Here is a 13128-nt window from a genome sequence, read left to right as displayed (position 1 = left end):
TGGGTGGAAGCTATATCTCTCCCTAATAATTACGGTAGAAGTGTCACCACATTCCTGAAGAAACATATTTTTATCGATTTGTCACTCCACGTACAATAATTAGTGAATGTAGGTCGCATTTTTGTAATTGTCTTTTCAAGAGTCTACTTGAAAAATATGGAGTAAAATATAAGGTGGCAACACCTTATCACCCTCAGAAAAGCGAACAGGTTGAGGTCTCCAATAGAGAGATCAAGTCCATTTTGGTGAAGACTATGAATGCCAACATAACTGATTGGTTGAGAAAGTTGGATGATGCATTATGAGCCTATCCAACAGCTTATAAGACCCCCATAGGTGCCTCCCCATATCAGCTTGTGTTTGGTAAGGCATGTCACTTGCATGTTGAACTTGAGCATAAGCCACTATTTGCATTGAAGAAGCTGAATTTTGAGTGGCATAATGCAACAAAGATGGGGATGAGCAAAGTGAATAAGTTGGATGAATTTTGGCTCTGGTCTTATGAATGTTATGCATTATAAAAGGAGAATATGAAGATTCATGATGATAAAAAAATTAAGAAAAGAGTATTTGAGCCACATGATCAGGTGTTGCTATATAATTCGAGACTTCACTTGTTTTGAGGCAAGTTGAAGTATAGGTGGCATGGATGTTTACTGTGGTGAGGGTGTTCCCATATGGTGAAATAGAATTGAAGCGTCATGTTGAAGCCCCATTCAAAGTGAATGGGCAAAGGGCCAAGCACTATATTGGCAACACTGAGGATGTAAAAGTAATTGATGATTTGAGCCTTGGTGAAGTTTGAGTAACCAAGGCAACTGATGCTGCTATGTTAAATTAGGTGCTACATGGGAGGCAACCCATGGGGATGGTTGGTGAAATCTGAGTATCCAACTTTGCCACATCGTGCCATGATGTTAAATCAAGCACTGTATAGGAGGCAACCCATGTTTTGTACTTAGTTCATTATATGGTAATTTGTGTGTTCAATGTGCAGGGTTGGAGATTGCAGAAAAAAGGACAAAAATTTTTTTTGGTGCGAAGACTCACTACTTACATAATGAGTCATAGTCAGACTTTACGGCTTGTAGTCAGGAGTCGTAGGGTGTTGGAACCCGGACCATTCTCAGGCATTTGGTTTTTAGAGTAATTACGACTCTCAGAATGAATTATAGTCAGTGACTATGACTCATCACACTTAGTCGTAATGACTGTAGATGCAAGTAAGGTTCTAATCCTTTCGGAGGGAGTTTACGACCCATAGTCACTAGTTACAAGTCATTAAGATAACTTGTAACCAAGCTTGACATCACAGACCTAGCGGGTCGACCCGACCTAATTATAATGATTACAATTGAATATAACAAAGGGCTAAATGATTGGTATCCCAATCATTCAAAAAATAGCGGCTCTATCCATTCTACTAAGCTACCAACTAAATGCAAAAAAACTATTAATTCATCCCAACAACAATTATGTCAAAATCTCCCAAGAATTGAACAATATCAAAGGGTAGGGTTCGAGAGTCTTTGAGGTTAAACTAAAAAAGAATCCAACACAAGCAACAAAGTAAGTATTTTATATTTTAATTCTAAATTATTAAAGTGATGCTTCAATGTGAAATGGTTGCTTGGATTTCTTGTTCAAAATTTGCGTGCATATAATTAGACGAGCCCTATTCATAATACATTTGTAAAATAAAAGTGATAATAGGAGTATATTACCTAACATGGACTAATTTTTGATGAAAGGGATGAATTAGGGATGCTTGACGTTGTTAAATTTGGATATTATTATGTTAGGATTGAAAATTGAAACCAAGTCCTTTAATAACTTATGTTACAGTGGATACAGGACTCTTAACGACTCGTAAGGTCACTTAATGAGTTTTTACATCACTCATAACCACTGGTAACATGATTGATTAGAAGAGTGTAGGTTTTGTTACCATTACGACTCATCCCAATGAGTTATAGTAACACTATACGACTCGCAGTCAGGAGTCATAGCGACTGGGGAGGGTTTAGCATCAAGAAAATATTTTTGGTCAGATAGTAAGTGTTGGTAACAAGTCATAATCTAAAATTACAACTCATTAGGAGGACTCTTTGCCTAACCAGTGAATACTGAATAGGCATCCTTCCACTTTACGAGTCTTACTATGACTCATAACCAGAGGCATTGACTCGCACCTTGAGTCATAGTGTGCCCATATCTTACCACACTGACATTCTATTTTCTTGTTTTTCTTTACTTTTCTTAGGACTAACTAATGGCTCTTACTCAACAGGTACTAATGGATCCAAAAGGTGATTCATCAAAGAAGCAACTATCATAGACCCAAACCCATAAAAAGCTTGCCCCAAAAGTCAACCGTAAGCTTCTAAATAAGGACACTGAGTTATCAAGCAGCTCAATAGAGGAATATCCAGTAAAAAGGTACGTAGAGTCAAGGGAAAGATGAATCTGGGGTGCAAAAGCAACTATGGAAGAGGACATACCCCCTAGGTCCACACCAAAGATGAATAACCCTAGAACCTCACCACCCCATTTACCATCGTCCTCTAATGGTGAGGAAGAATCATGTTCCCAGAAAGAGGAAGACAAAAATGAAGGTGAAGACGAGAATAAGGATAATGACGAAGATGGGTCTATATCTAGAGAAGATAGCAGTGAGGAGAGTGGCTGTTGATTTAAAGAAATACCACCACCATGAGTACCTCCCACTCTAATTTCCATCGAGGTTGCTCTAATACCTATGTTAAATGATTGGGGTACCTTAGAATGCATGTCCATTACAGTGCCATAAATCCTACAAATGAAAATTTCTTGAGAAGTATTTATCTTGAGAGAAAGTTGACCACAACAAGCATGTCTGAGATTCCTGCCTTTGATGCTAGATTTAAACACTACAATTTTGAATGGATGACTAGGCCACCAAGGTAGTACAGTTCAATGTTGGTTTGTGAGTTTTATGTTGCATACCAAATGGAGATAAAAAGGCAAAATTCTTAGGGCTGGTTGTAGAAGAGTGTAGAGCCAGTGTTAGATTTAGTCATTTAAGGTGTTTGGGTGGACATCTCAGCTCAGACAATCTCCTAGATACTTTATGGGCAAGAATTTGTACTTCTGGCCAATATTGCAGAGATAGACTTCCGAGTAGAGGAGATGAAGAAAATAAAGGTGAAATAAATAGGTTCAAAGGATAAGCTCATTCAATTTTGGTGGATGGATGGGATCATTGCCACCGATTGGGAGGAAGATCCATGGGTAGTTAGTGGTATTATAAATTCACCATCAATTAAGAAGAGTAGCTTGAACTTTCATGCCAAGGCTTGGGGGACCCTGATACGACCATGATGAGTTCGACCTTAACATATGATATTATGGGATTAGAAAAAGCATCCCTAATCATAGGAATTATGACTATCTATAAGATTGATGTGGCCTAATAGATTACTTAAGAGATCAGAGATAGGGTGACGAGTATCAAAACATTGATGGCCTTCCTTTGTCTCTTGACACAGATGTGCATTGATGCGAGAGTACCAAAATTTCCAGGGATTGATTAGTTCTTAAGGCCAAAAATCACAACAGATTTGGAACTTATCAGAGATGTTACTAACTCGATCTCCAAGGCAGCTAAGTTGTGGGCCACTATGATCCAAAGGGCTTTTGAGGCTGGTGGGAATGGACATGACACTATAGGTTCCACCAACATGGGTGACACCCTTACTGAGATGGTCTAGTCTGATCTCCAGGCCTCTTATACAATAGGTACATCCTAGACTCAACCTCTATTATCATCTGCAGCATCACAACCATCCATAACCAAGTCAGTTTTGATCGGCTATGTATTAATGTTGCAGTTATTTTTATCGAAGGTATAAAAGAGGTTGAGTACGATGGAGATGAAAGTGAAACTTACCAAATCAGGAGTACACCCTTTGGATGAAAATAAGATACAGGATGAGATAAGAGCACTACGAACAAAATTTGATAGGTTGAGCAACATATTAGCTAACAACTTGAGGGTATTTAGTCCCTAGACTTAGTAGGTGGAAAGACCGAGCTAGCTGTGCTCATAAAGGCTATTAACGAGCTACATGAGAGACCATTTATTCATACACCCATTATTAAGATGATCCATGAGGATGTGGAGGTTGAGGATATTTGGGGTGTTAGAGTTTCAAACCCCGTAGCTGGCGAAGGTGATGGTAAGAAAGGAAGAAAGAAAAAAAGAAGAAGAGACAGAGAACCAAAGAAGAAAACCCCAAGATTGCAACAAGAGAGAGTATACAGAGTGAGAGGGACCGCGAGAAAAGGGTCCAAAAGTTGGCAGCGTGGGCTAGTAGTTCAAGATCTGCTGATGCTGCTGGGATGAGAAGTAGTACAACCCCACTGCCTGAGCTATATTTGAGTGCACCAGCCACCATCAGTGCCACTATTACTAAGAGTGTCCCAACAGCTGATGAGATTATTGATGTTGAGGGTGGGACCCAGTCTGAGATCCCATATGCTGGCCCAACTTAATCTAGTGCCTTGGGCGCCTAGGTAGTTATCCTTCCCTTGTTTTGTATTTTTAGATGCACTAGGGGCAATATATAGGTATTTAGTTGGGGGTGGGGGTGTACCGTTTAACCACCGCGAGTTGTTGTTGCCGTGTATCCTTTCCCGCTGACTACGATTTGAATGATGAACCAACATGTTTAGTTCATTTAATGTTTTCTTTTGTTTACGTGTGAGCTTTAATTGGGAGGAAACTTGGTATCTAAGGTAGTTAATGTTTTTCTGATAAGACTGTGCTAAAATTTTTCAATATATTGACAAAAGTTACCCTTCCAAAATTTTTGACAACTGTGTGAATTGTGTACGCATGTGACCGCTGCGAATCTAGTAATGGAATTAGAATTAGGGACGTAATAACTGTGGAAAACAATTTCATAAACTGTATAGGAAGTAACTAGCAATATGATCTAGTACAATATGTGTGTGAGTTGTTACCCAGTCCTCTGCGTGGGCGAAATCCAGAACTTTCCCAGTTAGTCTTGCCCAGGTTGTAGGATAGTCAATTAGGAAAGGATAATAGGCCATTTTTGAAAAAAAATTATCCACTTTAGCCTAACATAACACACCAAATGTGAATAAGAATTCCTTGATTCTAATTTGAGCCTTAATAGACCTAATTTTTATTTACACCTATTAACCTTTCCATTTTAATAGCAATGAAACTGTTTGGACCTGGTCCTCCTTGGAAATTGTGCACCTCAACTCAGGCAAATCGCCTAAGTTGAGGGTGACTATCATAGCTGTGCTCAAAGAAAAGTAGGTATGAAGAAGGGGTATGAATAAAAAAGAAAGTACAGTTGGGTGTGGCAGAAAAAGAAAAATGAGAAAATTGTGAAAAATAGAAAAAGAGCAAAAAAATTTTGAGAAAAATAAGAAAAATAAAAGAATAAAAGACCTCACCTTGAATAGGTATAAAAAGAATAAAAAGTAAGAAACAAGGTTGGATTGAAAGAAAAGTTGGAAAATAAGTGGACCCTAAAGTAATGGTACTGTCAAGGAGGCTTAGTCACTAAAAATCATCGTGAATAAACACTACCAACCCTAAACCCACGTTATAAGCCAAATAAAGTCCTATAGTGATCCTAACCTGACTGTTCAAAAACCAAGGTAAATAATATAAGGGCAAGCCTATGGCATTTTGTGCATAATGTGGAATTTCTTTGTGAGTGAGATCGTTTCTTGACCGTCCCTGTATTATCACATTAAATCCATATCAGTGAATGGGTCTTTTTTGACTGTGAGGGTACATAGGTGGCGTTGTTAGATTCTTTATTCGTTCGAGTAGTGTAACTTGTCTCTATGCCTAGTTGTTCGTTGCTAATGTAATGCCATCACTTAATTCTTGTGTCTCATATTACTATACTTTATGTCTATAGACAGTTGGGTTTTGATATTCTAAAAATAGGAGAGGGTAATGTATTGTGAACTAAAGTTGAGAATTTACTGCCAAAGGTATAGTAGGATCTTCTGTTTAAGCATCGTGTTTATGTTTTGTGTTTTGCTTGAGGACATGCAAACGTTCTAAGTGGAGGGAGTTGATATCCATGGAAACATGGCACATTCAATGCTTAAAATGTTGAAATTATGCATTGACTTAAGCCATTTCATCCGATATGATGATTTTTTGGATGTACAACAGGTAAATTAGGTTGGAAGTGCACTGTATGAAAAATGAAAAAAAAAAACTCTAGAAAATTGAAGTTTTAGTTAGACTGCGAGTCGTGTAGTCACCTTTCGACTCGTATCCTATACTATAATGATAACAGTGGAAATATCCAAGCTGAAGGAGCCAAGTATCAACTGACCACGACTCGTAAGGAGTAACTACAAGTCGTGGTGTGCAATCATAAAGCTAATAGAAGCCAAAGCTAAGTCCATGAGAGAAGTAAGGGAAGACTACGAGTCATAAGATATGACTATGACTCGTAGTGAGAAGTCATACTGTTACCAGTGTTCAAAGACTTAAAGATTTATGCTCCAGTGGTTATAAGTGCAGACCATGAGTCATAATGTCTGATGACGACTTGTGGTGAGGAGTTGTAAGGACAACAGACTCAAGTGCCCTGAAAGAGAAAAGCTACTAGAGTGAATACAACTAGAAACCTACGAATCTTAAGGTTATCAGATGAGTCATAGCCACTAAAGCTTAAAGAGAGCTACGACAGCAGGCAACGATTCATAAGGAGACCTGATGACTCATTGCCAGAGGCGTAACCACTGCCGACTTAATTTTCTTATTCTATTTTAATTAGTATTTCTTTATTATTTTGAGATACTATAAATACCCTAAGGTTATACCATATTATGTTACACACTTTTGATACTTTTTCATATACATTGTCCTCTTGATACAATTGTTCTTGGGGTTTTGGTTTTGTATTCAGTTGAAGATTTTAGATTTTATTCTTTTATCATTGATAATTACGTACATGTCTTCCTTATTGATTTCCATTGATTTTTGCATGAAAATGAGCAACTAATTTCCTCGACTAGGGTTTTGGGAACTTTGGCGAATTAACAATATATATTCTATTTGCCACTGCGTGTATCGTGATCTTCTTCATATTAATTGTGTCCCAAGCTACTATAGAAGCTCGAGAATTGCCTATATTTGAGATCTTCCTTACAATGGAGTTTGAAATTAGGAAAAGGAGGTTTTGGCAGTGATTCGAGGCTATCAACCCTCATCTAATCAACTCGAGACTCAAAAAGTGAGAGTTGTACTGAGGTTACAGAAAAGGGATAGTAAGTTGACGCCCGAAGACTCACAAGGTAAAGGGTGAGATTTATCAACGCGTTCACAAGACGATTGATAGTACGTAACTTTTCAACTTTGCATGTAAAGCAGTCGATTAGGTGAATGAACAAGAGAAACTCAATGAGTTAAGAAGACAGTGGGAACACAGTCCTAGAGTTTGTCTTATATTGTTTACAACCTCAAGTACTCAAGTTCCACTACTTGTTACTTTTGACTTAAAATTCCCCCCATTTACTTTGCAACATTGCTCATGGATTTTGTCAAGTTTGGGAGACATTTTCACGTATTTCCTGTGGGTTCGACCCCAACTTGGTTTGGGTCACGATATTTGACATCGGCCACAAGATACTTTTTGGAGGTTAGTTTTTAGGTGACATCAGTATCGTCATACCAATATGCTTGCAAGCTAATTCAATTATGCTAAACTAGTATATTTAACCAGTAGTCTCCCAAGTTCCATTTAAAATCCAAAACCATAGCCGTTAAGGGAATTTCAAAACCATTTTTATCCATTTATCCTTTAATGCAATGCAATGTTTTCAAAGGACAAGTTAAACTATGTGAGTATTCATATTTAAAACCAAGATTTAAAAGTGGGTTGAGGTTAATACTATTATTAAGAGAAAATGTCATCAACTTTGGGAAACCTATGTCCTCCATTCCAATCAATATCATAATACACCAATTCAATCCCCAAAACCATGAATTAAAGCATGAATAATACATTTAAAACATGGGAATAACAATTCAAGTAGTAACAATAAAAATCTTCAACCCAATTTCAAACCCAATAATTAAAACACATGAATATTGATTATATAAATGCCACCATTTAAAATTCAAGTTGAGGGATGAGAAGCATACCTAATATATAGAAGAAATTGAAGAGAAATTAAAGCTTGAATGATGAATTCTTTGTAAAACCCTTCAGATTTCTTGGGTTGAGAGTTGAAGAAAAATTAGAGTTTTATCTTTTAAAACTGAAGGAAAAGGGTCAATTTGATGTTATAAAGTCATCTAAGGGGTAAGAGGATCAAATCCCCTTACCCCAAGTTAAAAAACAAAAATTGGACCAAAAATACATAGCGGCATGGTATGTCGCTATCGAGGTGGAGCTTAACCTCCGTGCCACGCCCTTATCACGGAGGCTAAGTAGTGTGTCACACCACTATCACAAATGCTTACTACCTTGAGATTCCAAAATGGCCCCACACTGCTTTTGAAATTTTGAAGTTTTCCCCAAATACCCTTTTAACATCCCTAATCACAATTCAAGTAAAAAATTGACATATTGCAAGCGAGAGGGTCAAAATAAAATTGTTGAAATTTTAAGGGGTCTTACGTTATCCCCTATTAGGCCCATTCATCTCCGAATGAGGAGTTAGGACATTTCATCATGATAATAGTAAGAATACATCATAATCAAATGACAAATTCGAAATGCAAAAAAAGGGAAAGAAAAATCATACCTCAAGCACTTTCATCCAACACGGGGAACAAGAACGGGTACTTGGCTCTCATATCTTCCTTAGCTTCTCATGTATCTTCTTCCACTTTATGATTTCTCCAAAGAACCTTCATCGAAGATACATCCCTAGTCCTCAATCTATGAACTTGCCTATCCAATATCTCGATCGAGACTTTCCCATAAGACAACGAATACGTAACACCAACATCCTCAACAGGTACTAGAAGGGTCACCCACATAATTTTTAGCATAGACATATAGAAACCAGGATGAACCAAAGACAAACTCACTGAAAAATCCAATTGATAAACAACATTCCCGATTCTTTTTAAAATTTAATATAGACAAATGTAATGGGGACTAAGCTTCCCCTTATTCCCGATTCTCATGACTTCTTTCATACGAGAAAACTTCAAGAATACCTTTTCACTAACCTCAAACTCCAACTCTCTTCGTCTCACATCTGCATAAGACTTTTGGAAAATTTAAGCGATCTTAAGCCTTTCCATAACCAGCTTCAACTTCTCCATGGCTTGGTGAACCAAGTCAAGGCCAAACAAGCTAGTCTCACCAACCTCAAACCACCCAATAGGAGACCTACACCTTCTACCATAAAGAGCCTCAAAAGGAGCCATTTGAATGCTAGAATGATAACTATTGTTTTAAGCAAACTCAATAAAAGGAAAATGGTCAATCCAAATACTCTTAAAATTAATCATACATTCCCTTAGCATATTCTACAAAGTATGAATAGTCCATCTTGCTTGTCCATCCATTTTAGGGAGGAAAACAGTGCTAAGGTTAACTTGAGTACCCAAATATTTCTGAAACAAATGCCAGAAGTGGGAAGAGAAATATGTACCTTGATATAAAATGGTGGACACCTATGCACCATGAAACTCTACTATATGAACAACTTAGTATAATCCTCTCCTGAGTAGTTAGTCTTCACAAGCACGAAGTGAGCTGACTTAGTCATCCATTCCACAATGACCCAAATAAAACCATATTGATTGCACGACCACAGAAGAACCGTAATGAAATCCATATTGATCATCTCCCCCTTCCACATGGGCAACTCTATCTATTGAGACATGCCACCAGGACTTAAATGCTCAACCTTGATGTGCTGGAAAACCATACACTTAGCTACAAAGTTCTCCACATCTCTCTTCATATTATTCCACCAATAGATTTCCTTCAAGTCATGATACATTTTAGTTGAACCCAGATGAATATTATATCGAGACTCATTAGTCTCAGTAAATATCCTTCCCTACAACCCATCAACACTAGGAACAGACAACCTTTCTTGATACCTTAGAAATCCATCTCCCCTAATCTCCAATGCCATAACCCTTTGCATACCCACGTCATTCTTAATTTGCATAAGTATGGGATCCAAAGCCCGCTTCTCCTTCACCTTATCACCAAGAGATGATTTAACTACTTCTTGAACAAACATTGTTCTATCCCTAGAGTCCAAGAGAAGAACTCCCAAGTTAGCCAATTTGTGGCTATCCTTTACTAATTCTTTTTTCTCCCCATTTATATGAGATAATATCCACATAGATAACCTGCTAAGAGCATCAACAACAACATTAAATTTACCTGGATGGTAGTGAAAACAAATGTCATAATCCTTAACACTCATCTTACACTACTTTAAGATCATAAACTCTTCAGCCTTAGCCTCCCCAACTCCTTAGGAAAGAAGCGATTAAGAAAAGAACATGAGAACTCATCCCTCACTATCGGCTTTACATCATCACTCCTCATTATTTCCCACTTCTCATACCACTAGTAAGCTATATTTTCAACTAACAGGTAGCAAACTCCGTAACCTCTAAATTAGTAGCATCCATAACCCTAAAAATCTTCTCTATTTCATCAATAAACCCTTGAGAATCGTCATAAATGTTAGAGATTATAAAGGTTGAGAAATTAAACCTCATAAACTGGCTAACCTGAGTGACCTTAGATGAGTTAGCAATAGGACCAATATGATCTGACTGATGGGACTGCGATGGCACCAATTAAGAAAGCATATGAATGGACTAACAATACTATACATTAGAGATATCTTCTTGACGTGGCTGAGCATGAGTATCACCAACCTATGAAGCCTGAGGAGGACTAGAAGGGACTGGTGGAACCCCACGTAGAATAGTATAGTTTGGAGTAGGGACCTTAGATCGGGTCTACACTCCAAAAATAGAGAGAGTTCCCTCCATATTTTCCTTAGATGGGATAGAGGTTCCAGTAGAGTTTCTATGATTATCAGATATTTGGGGAGGTATGATCTAAAATATGAGTAAGAAAGAGTTAGAGAAGTATCATAGAAACTAGACTCTATAGCCCAAAATAAAACACAAAAAAGGGAAACATTCATAAATGCCTTATAGCCTCTAACTTATAAGTGTGGCACGCTACACACCCATAAAAGGGACTCTACTCGATATGGTTTTATGGACACCCAGTGACCTTGAACCTTAATCTGATGCTAAGTTTGTCATGACCCAAACCAAGGCCTAGTTATGACAGTTGTCTAAAGACCATCATGAGTTGGAGATCACCCCCTCAGCATAACCTTTAGATAACAATAAATGTAAATAGCAGAAACTAACCAAAATAGTAATAAAGATAGATAAGACAAATAAAGATCTAAGAGTAAAATAAATAATCTAAAAATCCTAACACTATCCATAAAAGCTTTTAAAACTAGAAGTACCAACTAAGTTGGGACATGCCCCCAACTATGAGCAAAAAGAATCCAAATGAAATACTAAGAAAATAATGAAAATATTGAAATAATCAGACCTTTTGAAGGACGGAGGCTCACCACTTCACAACAGACCAATAAACGTACCAAACCACCTAACATGCACACGAGTAAAAAAATAGTCCTCCAAACCTACATCATGAAATGATGCAACATTTGGAAATGGTCAATGAGGTGAGCACTGTAATATAATTCAGGAAAGAGGGATAAAATAATTCCATTGCCAAAAACCAATCAAAACCATATGAACAACATTTATATATACATATGTAGGATGTCGGGATAGGGACAAGAGTTATCAACAAGAGAGTTTAAACCACTAGGTTGAACTTTGTAGCTCGCTCCATCCTAAAGGCACCCATGGGCCATATGGGTTTGACTCCTCTCTCCAGAAAGGCCGTAGTACGTGTTAGATATATGCACTAAGGAAACCAAGGAAAGGCTAAATGAACTAAGGTGATAGCTATCCAAAATATAATATGTATCCAAAAATATGGTCATATAGATGCCCAACGTCCGCAAACATTGTTTCAAGTATTGCCCCCTAGGACTACACCTTTATGGTGAGTTACATAATCTCTATAAGCCAAATTTAAAATTGTTTACACATAAATCCAACCACTAATCAAGGAGTATTTATTAAGGCATATTCCAACATGGTATCGTCATACCAATATGCTTGCAAGCTAATTTAATTATGCCAAACCAGTCCATTTAACCAGTAGACTCCCAAGTTTTATATATAATCCAAAACCAAAGCCACCAAAGGCATAAAAATCATTGTTATATATTATTCTTCAAATGAAATGCAATGTTTTCAAAGAACACGTTAAGTTGAGTATTTATATCTAAAACCTAGATTTTAAAATAGGTTGAGGTTAATTTCATTATCAAGCCTAAATTTCATCAACTTGGGGAAACCCATATCCACAATTCCAATCAATATCATTATGTACCAATTCAGTCCCAAAAACCATCAATTAAAGCATGAATAATCTATTTAAAACATGGGTGTAATGACCCTCCAATTTATTTTTTATATTTCTATTTATTTTTGCTGTTAGAGCTTTTCCATAGCCACCCTAAATCATTTATGACTTGCTAGAGCTGACATTTTAGTTACCAGACAATTCATTTATTTTTTGGAGCAATTTCTCTATTTTAAATTCTTTGCTGGTTCCAAATAATCACCGGGCAAAAAGTTTAGTAAAACAAACTCAAATGCAAATTTTGACTACACCAACAACTCTAAAATGCTAATTTTAGGCTAGGTGGACCTTTGTCTTGGCTCTCGAGACACTAGAGCTCATTTTGACGTATTGATCAAAAAGTTAAGCAAATGAAATATGGGTGGGAGACCCACATTTGGTTGAAATGATCTCAAATGGAAATTTCGATTGCTTTATTGAGTCTAAAACATTAAATTTGGTATGGTTACATAGTTTGTTTGTATATACGTAATTCTGGATGAATCACGAGGGCTTGATTTTCTAAGTTTCAGCTGTCATCTAGTGCAGCTGAGATCTCAAGCTAAGGGACGTGATCACGGTA

At 37.2% G+C, this 13128-nt stretch overlaps 1 protein-coding gene across 1 annotated transcript; it reads left to right on the top strand.

Annotated features, from left to right (window-relative positions):
* Positions 1-2485: 2485 nt before the first annotated feature.
* Positions 2486-4533, top strand: LOC124895223 (KS1 protein-like). Its single transcript, XM_047405662.1, has 2 exons — positions 2486-2672; positions 4223-4533. Exons 1-2 carry the CDS (start codon positions 2486-2488, stop codon positions 4531-4533), a joined length of 498 nt encoding a protein of 165 aa, XP_047261618.1.
* The last annotated feature ends 8595 nt before the right edge of the window (positions 4534-13128 follow it).

The sequence above is a fragment of the Capsicum annuum genome, unplaced genomic scaffold (genome assembly GCF_002878395.1).
Source record: "Capsicum annuum cultivar UCD-10X-F1 unplaced genomic scaffold, UCD10Xv1.1 ctg80636, whole genome shotgun sequence".
Lineage (NCBI taxonomy): Eukaryota > Viridiplantae > Streptophyta > Magnoliopsida > Solanales > Solanaceae > Capsicum > Capsicum annuum.
The sequence above is the reverse complement of the archived record's forward strand: the minus strand, read 5'-3'. Positions and strand labels throughout refer to the sequence as shown.

Bases quoted from the DNA above. Each gene is read 5' to 3' on its own strand.
- LOC124895223 (XM_047405662.1), top strand. From the start codon at position 2,486: ATGGAAGAGGACATACCCCCTAGGTCCACACCAAAGATGAATAACCCT. The intron at 2,673-4,222 runs GTGAGGAGAGTG...GGTGATGGTAAG, and splicing joins TATATCTAGAGAAGATAGCA to AAAGGAAGAAAGAAAAAAAG.